The sequence below is a fragment of the Amblyomma americanum genome, chromosome 4 (genome assembly GCF_052857255.1).
Source record: "Amblyomma americanum isolate KBUSLIRL-KWMA chromosome 4, ASM5285725v1, whole genome shotgun sequence".
Lineage (NCBI taxonomy): Eukaryota > Metazoa > Arthropoda > Arachnida > Ixodida > Ixodidae > Amblyomma > Amblyomma americanum.
Window position 1 is genome coordinate 192,940,335 of NC_135500.1, and position 14,588 is coordinate 192,954,922.

The following is a 14,588-nucleotide window of genomic DNA, read 5'->3' on the forward strand; positions in this document are numbered from 1 at the left end:
CGACTCCCTTTGTTGGAAATAAACATGAGTGCAGTCTTGCCCCATTCTTATGCATCTCAAGGCACTGCAAAGATCCAAGAGCTTAAGGTCACTGACCTCCTTGTTGTCCTTCACGTGAAATTCATGCTCTGGAATCAAGTCAGGCTTCTTGTTCTTCAACTGGCCAGAATACCTGCGAACCAACACATGTCACACATCATCAGCAGGTCCGAACTCTGAAGAATTGAAATCAGCTTTGAAGATGGCCGATAAATTCAGGTGACAGAGTATGAACGCCACACATAACGACTGCTACAGCAAGATACCATCAAGCACGACCTACCCAGTGGCAAGGACAAAAAGGTCCGGCCTTTTGTCCTTCTCTTCCTGGCGTATCTTCTCGATGCGCCGCTCCAGGGCCTGCCCCAGGTTGGTCATCACAGGAAAGTGAGGCAGCACCTTGGTGAGCACAATCAAGCTGTTCCGGATCTGGACATAGTCACCGGACTCCAGGCAGATCACAAGTGCCTGCAGGGCGACAACACAGAAGCCATGGACGCTAGACATACCTGGGCCCTTTTATTCGGGGGTAAAACACCAAACCTGCAGCTTTATAAGCCCAAAGAAGTAAGGAGGTCAGGGAAAATTCAATTGCCACATGAACAGTAGCACTAAATATACCATCAACAAGCCAAGCTCGTAAGTGCAAGATGCTGGTTACCTCATTACCAAGAAAGAGCCTTCACATCATAACACCAATCATAAGCAAGCCCCCGGCCAGAGCTGTTGACCTCATGCTTCAAGCTAACAAAAACAACTTTAACTTCACGTAAAGACAGCTTTCACAGCATATTGCGCTATGCCACATCTACACCAACAAGCTTTTGCTATATGACCGGCAAAAAAGGCAAATATGCAAGGAGGGCACAGTGGTCTACATGAGCATCGATACTATATTTGCTTTTCGCAAGAACCCTGAAAAGGGCACAGGTTATGTAAAGAAAATAAAATCAAAAGGAAGTCCACCATAGCCTCTGCTTCTGCGCAGTTGGAGGTCATTGTGAGGCTTACTCACTTCGGAAAACAGCCGCACGGAACAGAAGAAGAAAAGTGGCACACTCATGGATTGTCTATGGCACCTGTCTTATCCTCAAACGTGAATCCTACTTCCATGACAATCTTTTTATGGTGGGTCATAAAAGGAGGTATAGGATATAGTGCTTGAACAGAACTACAGTAAAAGATGTGATCTCAGTCTACGCTGCAGTGCCTATTTATCAATCATGTCAGTTATCGCTAGGGCCGCCACTCATCAGATTCCTTAGAAGTTGAATTAAATGCTATATGCTGAAAAAGCTTGAGTGCCTAACTTGTCAAGCCTACACGCCTGTGATGTTATCAGCCAGGAGCGAGCAGATAAGTGGCTTAACCTCGTGGACGTTATACAAGCGTCTCAAGACCCCTACTCTGGCACTCTGTCTGTGCTAAGTTCACCAAGTGCCCCGAGCTTTACTTGACGCAAAACTGCCAGTAGCTAAAGAATAAATCTTGGACAATGTGGAACGTTTTCTGCGCGAGTTAACTGGCCACCGCCACCTCACCCACACACAAATCTGCGGATGCATATTTCGAAATTGGCCAATTAATGAATGAGTTATAATGAAAAGCGGTGTTTGATCACGTGATACACCAGGCCTTAATGCACGAGGCCAGTCACACTGCTGACAGCGATGCACGCGATTCTCACACTGTTTCTGAAGCGAAGACGAAATGGGCAATGTCGCAAAGAAGTGCCAGAGTCAAAACCTGACTAGGCTGGCGGTGGCACACAGATGGCGTGTAGACAGTGTATCATGGAAGTCTGCTTTGCACTTGTCACCTATGTAACAGCCAGTCCAGTTACTGCAAACATCTGGATACAACCAACAAACAGTGCATGACTGTCATGTTTGTTACAAGGGAGCTGGACTGTATAGGTCAGAGGGTACAGAAGAGGCAATGCTTCAGACAAACCCCTGATGATCAGACCGGACAACAACGCATTTTGAGGTGCATGCAAGACAAAGCATGCTGATCTGAGCTTAATACGTGAAGTGAGATCGCAAAAAATTTGAAATAAAAGTTCTACTGCGGCCTGGATGAAAAGGTGCAGAATCCCCACCAGCAGCAATACCTTTGTGATCTTGAAATGCCACTTGTGACAGACATGGCGGTAATTTTCGTAGTCCACATGGTCAGTGGCGATGTCCGATGACTGGCTGGCACCACGAAACTTCGTCATAAATCCCGGAAAGTTGGCACACTCCTGCACAAGCATATTTGCAGTGAGGTTTTACATTTGGCTCCAAACACTATGACCATTCCTATTAATTAGGAACGAACCATGGCAGCAGAATGGGGATGATAATGATGCAACAAATACAAACAGGTGTCACTCCCCCCCCCCCCCCCCCCCCATAGAAATGCAATAACATATTAAAAATGAAAAAAAAAAAGGAGTCAAGAGCAATAAAACAGTGATGAAATCAGTGGCGGTTCACAGATACACACCTTGTCGAAAATGGACTTGTCACTGTGCCAACGCATCACAGTTTCCAGCATGGAGCAAAGGAAGCGACCATAGCGGTTGGCCTCATTTTCCGTGCAAGCAGTTACCGTGTATGTGATGTCACAAAATATCTGCAACAAAACAAGGTGGACCACATCTTCTTTATGGTGTTGAATGTATCACTGGCTGTGAAAGCGTTATTGTCACCTTGGACTCACACACACACAGCTGCCAGTGAACATGGCCAGCTCAGTTGGTACAGTGATCATCACAGCTGCAGAGTTGGTGCCACATTTGATTCTCCCACCAGTACCAATTTAAGTTTCCTTAAATTTCAAAAAGCTGCATACCCTTATAATGGATGTGAAATTACTCTTGGGCTACTTCAAAAGCCTTAGTGAAGCCTCGATGACAACACAGCCATGTGCACTCTTGCCAGTACACATCTGGCAAACATTGTTCCAGATAAATCATTATAGCAAAACCCTGCTAAAGTAAACTCTGATACAGTAAAGTGAAACTAGTGCCAATTCACTTTCCATAAATGACAGGACAGCACATTTTAAAGCAAAAGCCCTTAATGGCTCAATACTCGCGGTGTCTGCCCGTTACATCCTAGGTCACGGGACCTTGTCACGGGATCACAACCTGCCAACTGGACTGTGAGCAAGCTTGGTGGGTGATGTGATCTGCCGCCAAGCAACAACTGCGCATGCGCAGCGTGACGTCACTGCTCAAATTCAAATCAGTGCAATGAGTCGCAAACAGCTTTCGCCTTCCCGCAGTTAAGAGATATCCAAGTGCCTCTAACGAATTTTTCGATTCGGTCCCGAAAAAGCTTCTTTTTTTTTTTCAGTTATAGTAAAGATTATTTTCAAAAAAAAAAAACGGCTATAGTAAAGAGTATTCCCCGCGGAATAATGACATCGTAACACGCACTAAGTCTAGGATCGCGAGGCCAACATTTGGAGGCAAATGGATACCGAAGATGATAAACGGGCGCTTATTGGAATGGCTTTACCACCAAGCTTGAGAGCTGCACAGAGAAGACAACTTTTCAAAAGCCTCGGGGCCAAGAGGCAAATGCGCGGCATGCACATAGGAGAAAGGTGGCGCGGGTCGCTGAGAAAAGAAAGCCAGTAAAAGTGCAATGAGGAACACAGAAGGGAAGAAGAGGTCAAACATTTGCAGCACGGCAGCGCAAAGCAAGGGGAAGTGGCGGCAAGAAGTGGAAGCATGGCGGCACGGCGTGGCCGGTTTTGACAGGTATGACCCTGCCGCGCACATTTCTCAACTTTTCCCTCTTAATTGATGCCGAGGCTAAAGAGGATGCCGCGTTCACACAAAGCTTTGGTTTTCACATGGAATCAAACTCTATTTATATTCGTAGCTGTGTTGCATTCATGCAAATGCAGTACTTCTAGAAGACGTACCTAAATGAAATCGAAACTGTGCTATAAAATGCGATAGCTGAAAAGTAAATATTCCGCTTGTAAAGAAACAACAGAAAAGATTTAGAGCAATTCTGGGTGTTTATTTTATAAATCAACACTGTGTTTAACAAGTCACAAGAGAGCATCCTCAGAGCCATGCCATTACCAACAACACATTAGTAAGGACCGTGATTTAAAGATTTTTCCTGGTCAGGTGACTTTACTATAGAGGGGCTCTACTGTATTATTTCAGCTAACAGGCTGGTTTAGAAGGTAACCTGCTCACAGTAATTTAATGCTGTACTGGCAGCTGTGCACACCCAAAGTGCAGCAAAGCCTCAATAATTTGATAGTATTCGTTATTTCAAAATCCGCGACAATTCGAAGTATTTATGTGGGCCCATAATTTCTAATGTAAACTCTACCAGATAATTTGAGCAAGCGGCTTGTACAGCCTGGTTAATTCAGAGGCCTCATGTGCTATGCGGGAAAGGCTAAGTAAGTTCAATGCAAACTCTGGTACAGTCGAGCCGACATATAACGGCCCCACTTGACGAACTTTCGCTTATAACGAACAAGACCTGCGCAACCATAAAAATATACATTATTTCAATGGCACAAAATCACATGTATAACGAGCGTCATTAAGCCCTGCTGATCGGTTACAGCGAACGGATGGCATAAACCCGGCGCCGCGATGTGAGATAACCTGCCTCTGACCCCTTTATGTGCCCGGCATGTTTTCCCGAGCCTCATCGCAGGTGAACTGCCTGCTCCATTTTGTGCCCCTCTCATGCGAGCTACCCTTTCCCCACCGACGTGCTGTGCACGGCGTGTGCCCACATGGTGCGACTTCCAAGATCGCCCTCACTCCTCCTCGCAGCTCCTCTCCCCTCTCTCTTGCAAAAGCGTGAGTGGCCTCCGCGATCAACCGCGCCGCCGCCAGTGCTGATCGCGGAGGTCACGCTCTGTGAAGCAGGCCTTCCGTGGGAGCCAAGAGGTGGCTGCACTGACGCTCACGGACGTCCCTCATTGGTCTCTCCGCTGGCGCTGTACGTATGTATCTGTAGCTTGACTGCCGCTTGTGCACGTTGCACATCTACCCCATCGCGCACTTTTGTCGCTCTTGTTGCGGTGCGGACGTTTCCGTTTGCTTCGTTCAAATCTCGGGCCCTGGTTGTAATTCGGGATGGCGGACGGGAACACCGTGCCCGGAGCGGTCACGAAAAGAAAAGCACTGGACATTTATTCGCAGAGTGGCTGAGCGAGTTTGACCGCGACATGCAGTGGCAATGCAGATGCGTGCTGCTTGTGCTCGACAACTGCTCAGCGCACCACTGCTGATGGCAGTCACTCTGCTTTTCCTGCCGCCCAATACGACTTCTAAAGTGCAGCCACTGGACTTAGGCGTAATACGTGCCTTTAAAGCATCGTATACGCATCGCATTGTGCAGCGCTTGCTCATCGCTGTTGACCGCCCGGCTGTCAACTTGCTGCTTCGAGTTCCACTGTATTCAGCGGTAGAGATGGTGAAAGTGGCCTGGGCAAAGGTGACGGCCACTTGCATGCGGAACTGCTTCCGCAAGGCCGGCTTCATCGTAACAGTGTCTGATGCCGAGCCTGATGCTTCGGAAGATGACCAGCCCGGCGGCGATTTGTGGCAGCGCGTAGTCAACTCCGACATGGGGGGTCATGACATTGGTTGGAATGATTTTATTTCTGCCGATGACAACGCCGACACTGCGGAACTGTGCACGGACGAGGGCATCGTTTCTGAAGCGCGGGACGAGAGTGAAGCGGAGGAATCGGATGAAACTTCGGAGCCAGCACCCATAAGCGCGCCTGCAGCACTGGGCTACATGAGAGCCTTGGACAACTTGTCTATGCCAAGGGCCTCGGCGAAGAGCACGCTTCTGCTTTAAATAAACTAGAAACCGCCCTCATCGGATCTGCGCTGCAAAAACCAACGTCCATCACGGACTTTTTCGCAAAGAAATAGATTTTGTGTTTTGACAAGCAACTGTCTTTAAAGCTCTGGTCCGCTTACTACGAACTTCGCGATATAACGAACGGACGGCACGTTACGCTCATGTTTGTTATAAGCGGACTCAACTGTATACCCAAGTTCGGCTAATAATGCAGAGTTAATGAAGTGCTCGCCTTTCTTGCTTTGCTTCATTTTCGCAAACCTGCATAACTGGAACATTTTATGTAGTTCAAAGGGCTTAAAATTAATGAGGCTCTGCTGTATGAATGGCCCTTGAGATGCGATTAAACATGCGACTTATGTGGGAGACACACTAATCATTGTTTATAAGTGCACGCCAGTCATTGGCAAGTAGCATCGTAACAGAATGTTAAACACCTTCAAAAAAATTTGCAAGGCATACAAACAGCATTCAGCATTCTCAGCATAATATTTATGGGGTAACTGCCTGCTTATTCATCTCACAAATCTCACCTTGTCATAGCAGATTAGGGTAGAAAAGTTTGGTGTCTTCAGGATGTGAATCAAGTGCACAAATTTGGCACAGTACAAGGCATCTAGTGCCGTGAAGGTGCATCGTGGAAACACACACTGCTGTAGGAACTGCATGATTGTCTCATTCTTGGATGATCCTGCGTGAAAAAGTGATGAGGGGGACACAGTGGCGTGAACCATAACGCAAGAGAGGCATGCAATTTCCACAAAATGAGAAAATTTTCGTCACGACCCTCCTCGCATTACTTTCCAAGGGAGCTACGGCCAACTTTTACTGAGGCTCTAAAGACAGCCTGAAATACTATTTGCTGGGCATTCCTTATTGGTGCTCCTTTCAGTAAACCCACTGCTACCCCTAGAGGCTTCTACTGTGTCAGTAACCCTATGTTGCATCGCTGGAAATAAAATTACACCAGGGGCTACATTATTTATGAGTGAAAAATGTGCTTGCATTCACAAAGAGCATCTGTCAAAAACAAGATGTTCCACGTATGAAAAGGAGGAGAGCCGTGCTGACAACTCAAGTGTGCTACTCCTCCTCCTAGTACAGTGTTCAGCTCCTAAGCAGGCAAGCCTCACAACATGCATAAGCCAAGTGATAATGTGCTCCAGCTTCAACTTCTTTTTACTTCGTTAGCAATACAACCCCCCATTCCGCAAAAAATCCACTGTCTTGAGTCTAAAGTCTCCGCCCACCCACCTTAACTCTCCAAAAAGTAAACCGACCCACCCAAACCATTTTCCGGAATCCTATGTGTGCAGCACAACAAAAAAGGAAACGCGATACCAAATTCCAAGGTGCAACGAAAAGGCAATCACTGCAAAAGCAAAATGCAAAACCAATATAGTGTAGATTTGGTGCATCGCATAACATGATTATCTGTCAACTTTTGATCCTTTTCTTGCTTAACCCGTATCATTTTTTGGTCCTCAAGCAAAAGGTGGAAGTGGTTCTGATGCACATCTACGTCCACAACGAACATCATGTAGCATGTCCCAGTACGAGTTTCTGGCACCTCTGTTTTTGCTGTGATTAAGATTTGTGACCACAAACATTCGTTGTATGTGAGACTAAGTGCCATAGCTGTAATGTGCACCAGGACAGTCACATTGCTTCCATTCATAGTAAGCAAGTTTTCATAATAATTAATTGCTCGTTACACGTGGGCTCAACTGTGTTACGATGTTACAAAACGCAGAGATTGCTCAGCCTTCAAGTGCTATCCAGATGAGGTGGCACCTACTCGAATGAAACCAGGCATCCTTCTCACTGCGCAGCCGAGCCAGGACACGTGTGCAGTGCTCCTGCTGCTTCCGCTCCTCCTCGGCCAACTTGTCTGCCAGAGCATCGCAGCGGTCCTTCTCTTTCTTGCGTTTGCTGGGGGCCTGCAGCAAGACGAAGGAAGCTTTCTTCCCGATACTGTCACAAGCCTTCCCACAGCTGCTAGTAGCCGCAGCGCAAGCACGATACAGTCTCTGGGCAAAGACACTGTGTGGCGAAAAGCCTGACTGCATGAGAGAGCTTGAAAAGAAACCATTCAACACAGGCTACTGCTGGTAATGCTGCGCACTGAACAAGCAACAATTTTCAAGAAGGCAGAAGTGAGAAGGATAAATACAGCATGCCAAAGTGACCTTAGCCTGCTCTGCTTTGACTGACAACAGCAGTAATCAATGCATACGTTGTCTTGCTTCTTGCCTTCAGCTTTTCTGGAAACAGGTACACTGCAGCCTATACACGACTGGCATGTGATGTCACCACACCAGTGTCAACAATGCGCGCTACCTGTTCCAAAGCAAAGGACTGCGTCTACGGATGATATTTACAATGCAGTCACAAAGTAACCAGTCAATATCTTTTCAGTGCTGTGGGAGGTAATATGTATAACTAAATGAAAAATTGTGGGGTTTAACGCCCTGAAGTGACAATGGTTCAGAACATGCGCTGACAGCGCACAGTGCACGGGCGCCTTTGGCATTTCAGCCGTTGCAGCTGCGATTAGACCTGGATCCTCCAGACCAGTAGCCTAGCGCCTTAACCACTGTGGAAGGTCAACATAAAATGAAATAATAATGTATCTGGACAGGAGAATAACAAAGCTAATACGCCTCATAAGCAAAGGTTTTCATTTCTACGACATCCTCATGGCTGTAAGGCATCTATCTAATAATCAACAACAGCTCATGAAATTGGTTTCGCCCAAGACCTAAACCTTACCATGTCCTTTGTCTCCTCGGAATTTGATGCATCTCTGAGCTTCTGCATCTCGCGCTGGTAGCTGGTCGAGGGTACGTGTAGGTCGTACATGGACAGCGACCAGAAGGTTACGTAGAACTGGGGGCTGCAAAAGCGAGTGAACACACCACATGTATAGCAACCGACACACCTCCAGATTAGGATGCTGCCCTCACCTCAGGTCCTCCCATGTTTTCACTGTGTGTAGTGGCCTAACACTGTCAACCACCTGAGCCATCACTTGGTCCACACAATCCACATAGCGCTGGAGCTGCGAGAATTCTAGCATCAGGACACGGGGGACACACTTTTGACTCGGCACAGCACTACTATTAGCTGTGGTGAACAAAACAAATTCCAGTCAGTTATGACCACAAAGCTATGGCAAGCCGAAGTGAACAAATGATGGACAACTTAAGACTACCATACGAAAGCAGTGTACGCACTGCCTGGTGAGCCCCTGACTGCCGTGAGAAACTGAAGCACACTGCCACTAAATGGATGTAGAGTGGTGAATTAACATCCTAATGGCATTATGCCAGATTCACTTGTGCAATGAACCCATTTTTTTTTCTTCAAAAAATGCTGACATCAATTTTACGGAGGAGTCATTACAAAGAGGAAAAAAAATTGATGTGTTTAACATACATATGTCCATCAACAACACCGTGCAGTCAACAAGTTGTTCCCCCCGTCATCCACATTCGTGTCATACATGTTTAGAATCATTTGTTTCAAGAGGTGTTTGCTGTACTACGGCTCGATCCGAACACAATGTGATAGTCAACTGCACTGGCCAATTGCAGCGAGTTAACGCGAACATGCTGAACACTGGCCCTGAAGGTTAGATGCACATTTCTGAAGCAAGGCTGAAAAGAAGAAAGTGCATCTTCAACAACAAAGTGGGGGACGGGTTCATTAAGGGCACAGGGTAAGGTAAAATTAGAAAAAAATCGTTTTTTTTTTCTTTTGGAATTTTAGAAGTTCAATTCTTCCTACACATGTTCCATGATCGCACTTTCCTCAGAAAGCCATATTTACGGCTGAAAAACGCTTTTTCCGAAACCAAGTAGTGAGCAGCCACGCCCCCTTTCAGGATTAACGTCAATTTTTTCAACCAAAAAGTCCACCACCTGATTTCAAAACTTGTCTAAAATCAGCTACATATAAAAAATTGTCTGGCGACTATTGTACAGCTCCTCTTTTTTAGCCAAGACAATCCTGAGACGCTTTGCACGTTTTTTCCACGTTTCTGCAACCTTCATGCAGCTGCGTCCGAGTGCTATCCCTTTCGATCAGTATTGTAAATTGTGCCGGTGTTGGTTGCTGCTGATAAGCTGAGATGCCCAGGGCAAAGAAGGCCTTCGTCAGGCGTGAATTTCACGGCAACCGCTCCGCTCATCGTGAAAAAGCAAAAGGATGTCCACGACCGAATGAGATCCCGAACGCCGAACGCGCCAGCTCCTCGACATCGAAGCTTTCAAGATTTTCTCTGTGCTTCCAGGAAGAGGATGTGCTACAGAGCAGCAGCCAATATGCCTTAATGGACATGGACGGCATTTGTGCCGCAATTACACAGATTTGTGTGTGCAGAGAGTGCGGTGGAAGTGTTGAGCTCATCGAAATTGTGACAAAACGAGTAGGTGTTGCAAGCGTTTACAGTTTGAACTGTGAAGTGTGCAGTGCCGCACAACGATTTGAGATGTCGAAGAAAACTACTTCTGGCCTCTATGAAGCCAACCTCAGGTTAGTGTATGCCTTGAGGTCCACTGGTAAGGAATGGCTGCAGGAAATATACTCTGTGCTATGCTGAACCTTCCTAAGCTGCCGACAAAGTTTGCGAAATACAATCAAGAGCTTCTAGGTCACATCGAAGCTGCTGCTCAGGAGTCGATGAAAAGGGCAGCTGACGAAGCTGTGCAGCTGAATGAGGGGGATAAAGACATCGCAGTTGCTCTTGATGGAAGCTGGCAGAAGCGAGGCCATACTTCCAATAACGGCATAGTCTCTGCGACCAGTGTAGACTCTGGGAAAGTGCTGGATGTGGAGGTTTTGTCTAACCGTTGTCCAAAGTGCAGCATCAAGGGTACAAACAGTGACCCCCTTCATAGAGAGGTGTGCCAAAGCAACTACCAAGGCACCAGCGGTGGAATGGAAGTCGCAGGAGCACTGAAAATTTTCGGCAGGAGTGAGGAGCTTCACGGCGTTCGATACGTCAAATACCATGGGGATCGTGACAGCAAGGCTTTTTATGGCTGTGAAGGCACAAATGCCATATGGTGATTCCGTTGAAATATCCAAGGTTGAGTGCATAGGGCACGTGCAAAAAAGGATGGGCACAAGGTTACGAAGGCTAAAAAAAGGAAACAAAGCAGGAAAACTCTCTGATGGAAAGAGCCTCTCGGGCCGAGGCCGACTGACTGATGCAGTAATAGACAAGCTCCAGACGTACTATGGTTTGGCCATCAGAAGAAATGTAGGAAACCTGGATGAAATGCGAAAGGCCGTTTGGGCAACCTTCTTCCACTTATCGGCCACAGACCATGACCCATGCCATGGACTTTGCCCAAAGGGACCCGATACGTGGTGTGCCTTCTACAGAAGTCAGTCAGAGGGCAAGCCATTTTTCCACAAGGAGAGTTTGCCTGCATCTGTCTTGGAGGCTATCAAACCCATTTATAGGGAGCTATCGAAGGCTGAGCTCCTAGAGAAGTGCCTGCATGGGCGAACTCAAAATGCAAATGAGTCGTTCAACCATGTTGTTTGGGAACGCGCGCCAAAGAATGTGTTTGTTAGGCTTCGGACCCTACGGATGGCAACACTGGATGCTGTTCTTTCATTTAATGATGGTAGCATCGCACGGGCCAACGTTTTGAAGGCGTGTGGATTGAACCCAGGGAGCAACACCATCAAGTGGCTGAGGGAAGCTGACCATAAGCGCATGTACTTTGCGGACCGAGCAACACAACAGCTTACAAAAGAGACCCGACAGTCAAAACGACAAGCCGAAAAGCGAAGAAATGACGGCGACAGTGACTACGAAGCAGGGGCTATTAAACCAATTACTATGGAGGCGTTTCTGCGAATAAAAAATGGTTTTTCACATCTTTTTTCTCTTTACGCTCTATTATCTCAAAACAGTGTTTTTTCTTACAAAGGTACCATTATTTCCAATGCCTTTCAAGACAGACGGCTGATTTTTTTTGCAATCATCGACATAAGTGTTGCCAACTACTGAACTAGAATTAAGCAATTTCACTGAGCAGTTATTCTGTTATGAATTTTGAAATGCGCAAAGAAAGGCCAGATTTGTGTACTACCGGAAAAATTTTTATTAAAAATCGAATTTTCAGCACATTTCAAATATTCTAGTTCAGTAAAAAGAGCAGAAAATTTGGCAAACAATGATATATGTATTATTAGGCTACTGTTATTAGTTAGTGAGAAATATGTACCTCAACATGGCCTAAAATGCATGGGAAGTATAGGGCTTACCCTGTGCCCTTAAGTGAGTAAATACAGCATTTTCTTTCGCACAAGTCACATCATATTAGTAAAAAAAATTCAGAAAACAACATTGTTAGCACAGGATTGACCTTTGCATTTAAAACAAAACAAGCTTTATCGTTTTAAAATTTAAGCATCATGAATGCACTTAAAATGGAGATAAATAAGGCAAAACAGCAAAACAATAACGCTGCACTGTTTCGGGGCATCCGTATCATATCATGCACACCGTATCATATCATGTCATATCCTTTTAGCTAAGTTTTAAATTTACCTTTTGTGCTCCTGCCAGTGTCTTAAAGCTCTTATCTTTCCGCTTGACCTCATCAAACTTGAGCTGGAGAAAAAAGAATAGGCAAACACAGGAATTAGTGCAGATGCAAAACACTAAACGGGCAGCTCGGGGGAACAAGACAGAGCCAACTTACATTTATCTGGTGCCCAAACATGGGCCTGGCCAGGAAGAAAGCAACATCCGCCTGGACATGGAATCGTGACAGGAGCTGGTCCACGGGAGGCAGCCTCCCCGCATACTCTTCTGTGCTCAGGCTGCTTGAAAGGAAGCTACAGAACTGCACTAGTGTGTCCTGGCACTGCAAAAGTGATGCAAGAGCCAAATGCAACACTCTGCAGGCCACAGCCATGGCAGCCAACTTCCCCTAAATTCAGAACACTCACTCTTTGTTTTAGCAACCAAAAATGTAACAGCACTCCCCCGTGGGAACTTTGAATCCAGATTCAGACAGATGCAAAAAACAGTTTAATGTGCGCTCAATATTTAACACTGAAACACATTTCCACTTGATGAGTTGCCCTGCTACTTACCCTGCAGCAAAGAAACGAGTTTGTAATCAGTGAAAGTGAATAAACACTTCCGACCAAAATACCTCCAGGTAGCTTTCTAATTATGCACAAGGAAACAGTGAATTAGTTTCCACTTGAATGCCTCAGCAGAAGTTTCCACTTCTGCTGCTTCTTGTTCCGGATAAAAAATTTTGACTACGCATCAAGAACCAGCTTAACTGGTTAGGTAGCAATGCCAGATACGCATTAGGTTTGATTCTAACTGACCCCCTGAGGACTGAAAGTGACAGTACGATAGTGGTGTAGTGAAAATAAGATTTAAAGTGCTGTGTTGAACAGCCTTGCTAAAGAAGCAGCATACTGTTTTGTTACCTGGTCATAGAGCTTGCCAACCAGCTTGAGGTGTGAGGCCTCCTGCTCCCGGTAGAGGATGCAGTTCTTCTGCTGGGCCATGAGAAGGCACAGGGGCAATGCCAAATCCTGCTCCAACAGTGCATCCTTCAGCCGCTGCGATGACTTCTTGGTGTTTCGCAGCTGGTGGAAATAGCCTCCCTGCATACAAAGCCAATGTCACTCATGCAATGCCTACTTTGTTTGAGAAAGACGACAATCGATTTAGGGGGCGGCTTTAGTAAACAATGGGTCTGAAATTGGATCTAGCCCAAAAAAAGACTGAAAAGCAGCAGTAACTTGCATAGCACTGACATGAACAAAATGTCTGAAGGCTTTGTATACCCCATGCATCACCTGTCGCCTGAAACCTGCGCGCAACGGCTTGGCAGCCGCCACTGCAGATTCAAAAGCGTCTGGCGGATGCGCTTCGGTACACTTTTTCTATCAAATAGAGAAAGCGCAAAGCAAAACAAAAAAATAATAACTTGGTCTTTAGGAAAGTAAAAGAAAAAAATGGATCTCTTTCAGTATAATTTTACTTGACGGTTCTGATGATATAGAACCACTTGGATAATCTGATTGAACAGACATACAGAGGTTCCGGGCGCATTTGCAACTTTACCCTAAAGTTTCAATGCCCACACTACACTTTAGCAATGTTCCACCCACCTAGGGTCGACATTTCGGAACGTGAGACCAGACATATTGCACCAACAGGCAACTTACTACAACAAATGCCCCACAAGTCAAATGGAAAAGAACGCTTAACAGTAAAACCTCATTAATTCGAGGTCACTGGGATCGCGAAAAACATTCGAACTACCGTATTTACTCAAATCTAGGCTGACCCCGCTTCTAAGCCGACCCCCTAAAGTCCGAAGCCAACAACAAAAAAAAAATATTACCTCGAATATAGGCCGAATAAAAAAAGCGAGGACAGCGTTCACAAAATGCAAACAGCATTTATTGAATCTGAACGTGCAGAGCTCACTCAACGTCATCGTCGCTGTGTTCCTTGTCACTGTTACCGTCAAGCAGTGCACTATGTTCGGTACCGTCAAGCGCATTAGCTATGCTGCACTTTTTAAAGGCGCGCACGATTAAAGTACATGGGATGTCATCCCACGCTGCAGCTACCCAGCCCGCCAGCTGCGATAGCGATGCACGTTTGATGCGGCCTATTACCGTTAGCATGTGGTCTTCGTC

At 46.1% G+C, this 14,588-nt stretch overlaps 1 protein-coding gene across 5 annotated transcripts in view; it reads right to left on the minus strand.

Annotated features, from left to right (window-relative positions):
- The window catches only part of tho2 (THO complex subunit 2-like protein), a 64,365-nt gene that overhangs the window by 22,166 nt on the left and 27,611 nt on the right, over positions 1-14,588 (minus strand). For 3 of the 5 annotated variants that reach the window (XM_077662716.1, XM_077662712.1, XM_077662714.1), the window contains exons 19-29: positions 13,362-13,541; positions 12,614-12,778; positions 12,460-12,522; positions 8,855-8,949; positions 8,661-8,784; positions 7,687-7,828; positions 6,422-6,579; positions 2,530-2,658; positions 2,153-2,284; positions 323-507; positions 97-172 (exon numbers count right to left, since the gene is read on the minus strand). In XM_077662716.1, the coding sequence (XP_077518842.1) occupies positions 97-172; positions 323-507; positions 2,153-2,284; positions 2,530-2,658; positions 6,422-6,579; positions 7,687-7,828; positions 8,661-8,784; positions 8,855-8,949; positions 12,460-12,522; positions 12,614-12,778; positions 13,362-13,541 (1,449 nt within the window). The remainder of the gene's footprint in view (positions 1-96; positions 173-322; positions 508-2,152; positions 2,285-2,529; positions 2,659-6,421; positions 6,580-7,686; positions 7,829-8,660; positions 8,785-8,854; positions 8,950-12,459; positions 12,523-12,613; positions 12,779-13,361; positions 13,542-14,588) is intronic. The other 2 variants (XM_077662717.1, XM_077662715.1) reach the window with 1 other exon arrangement.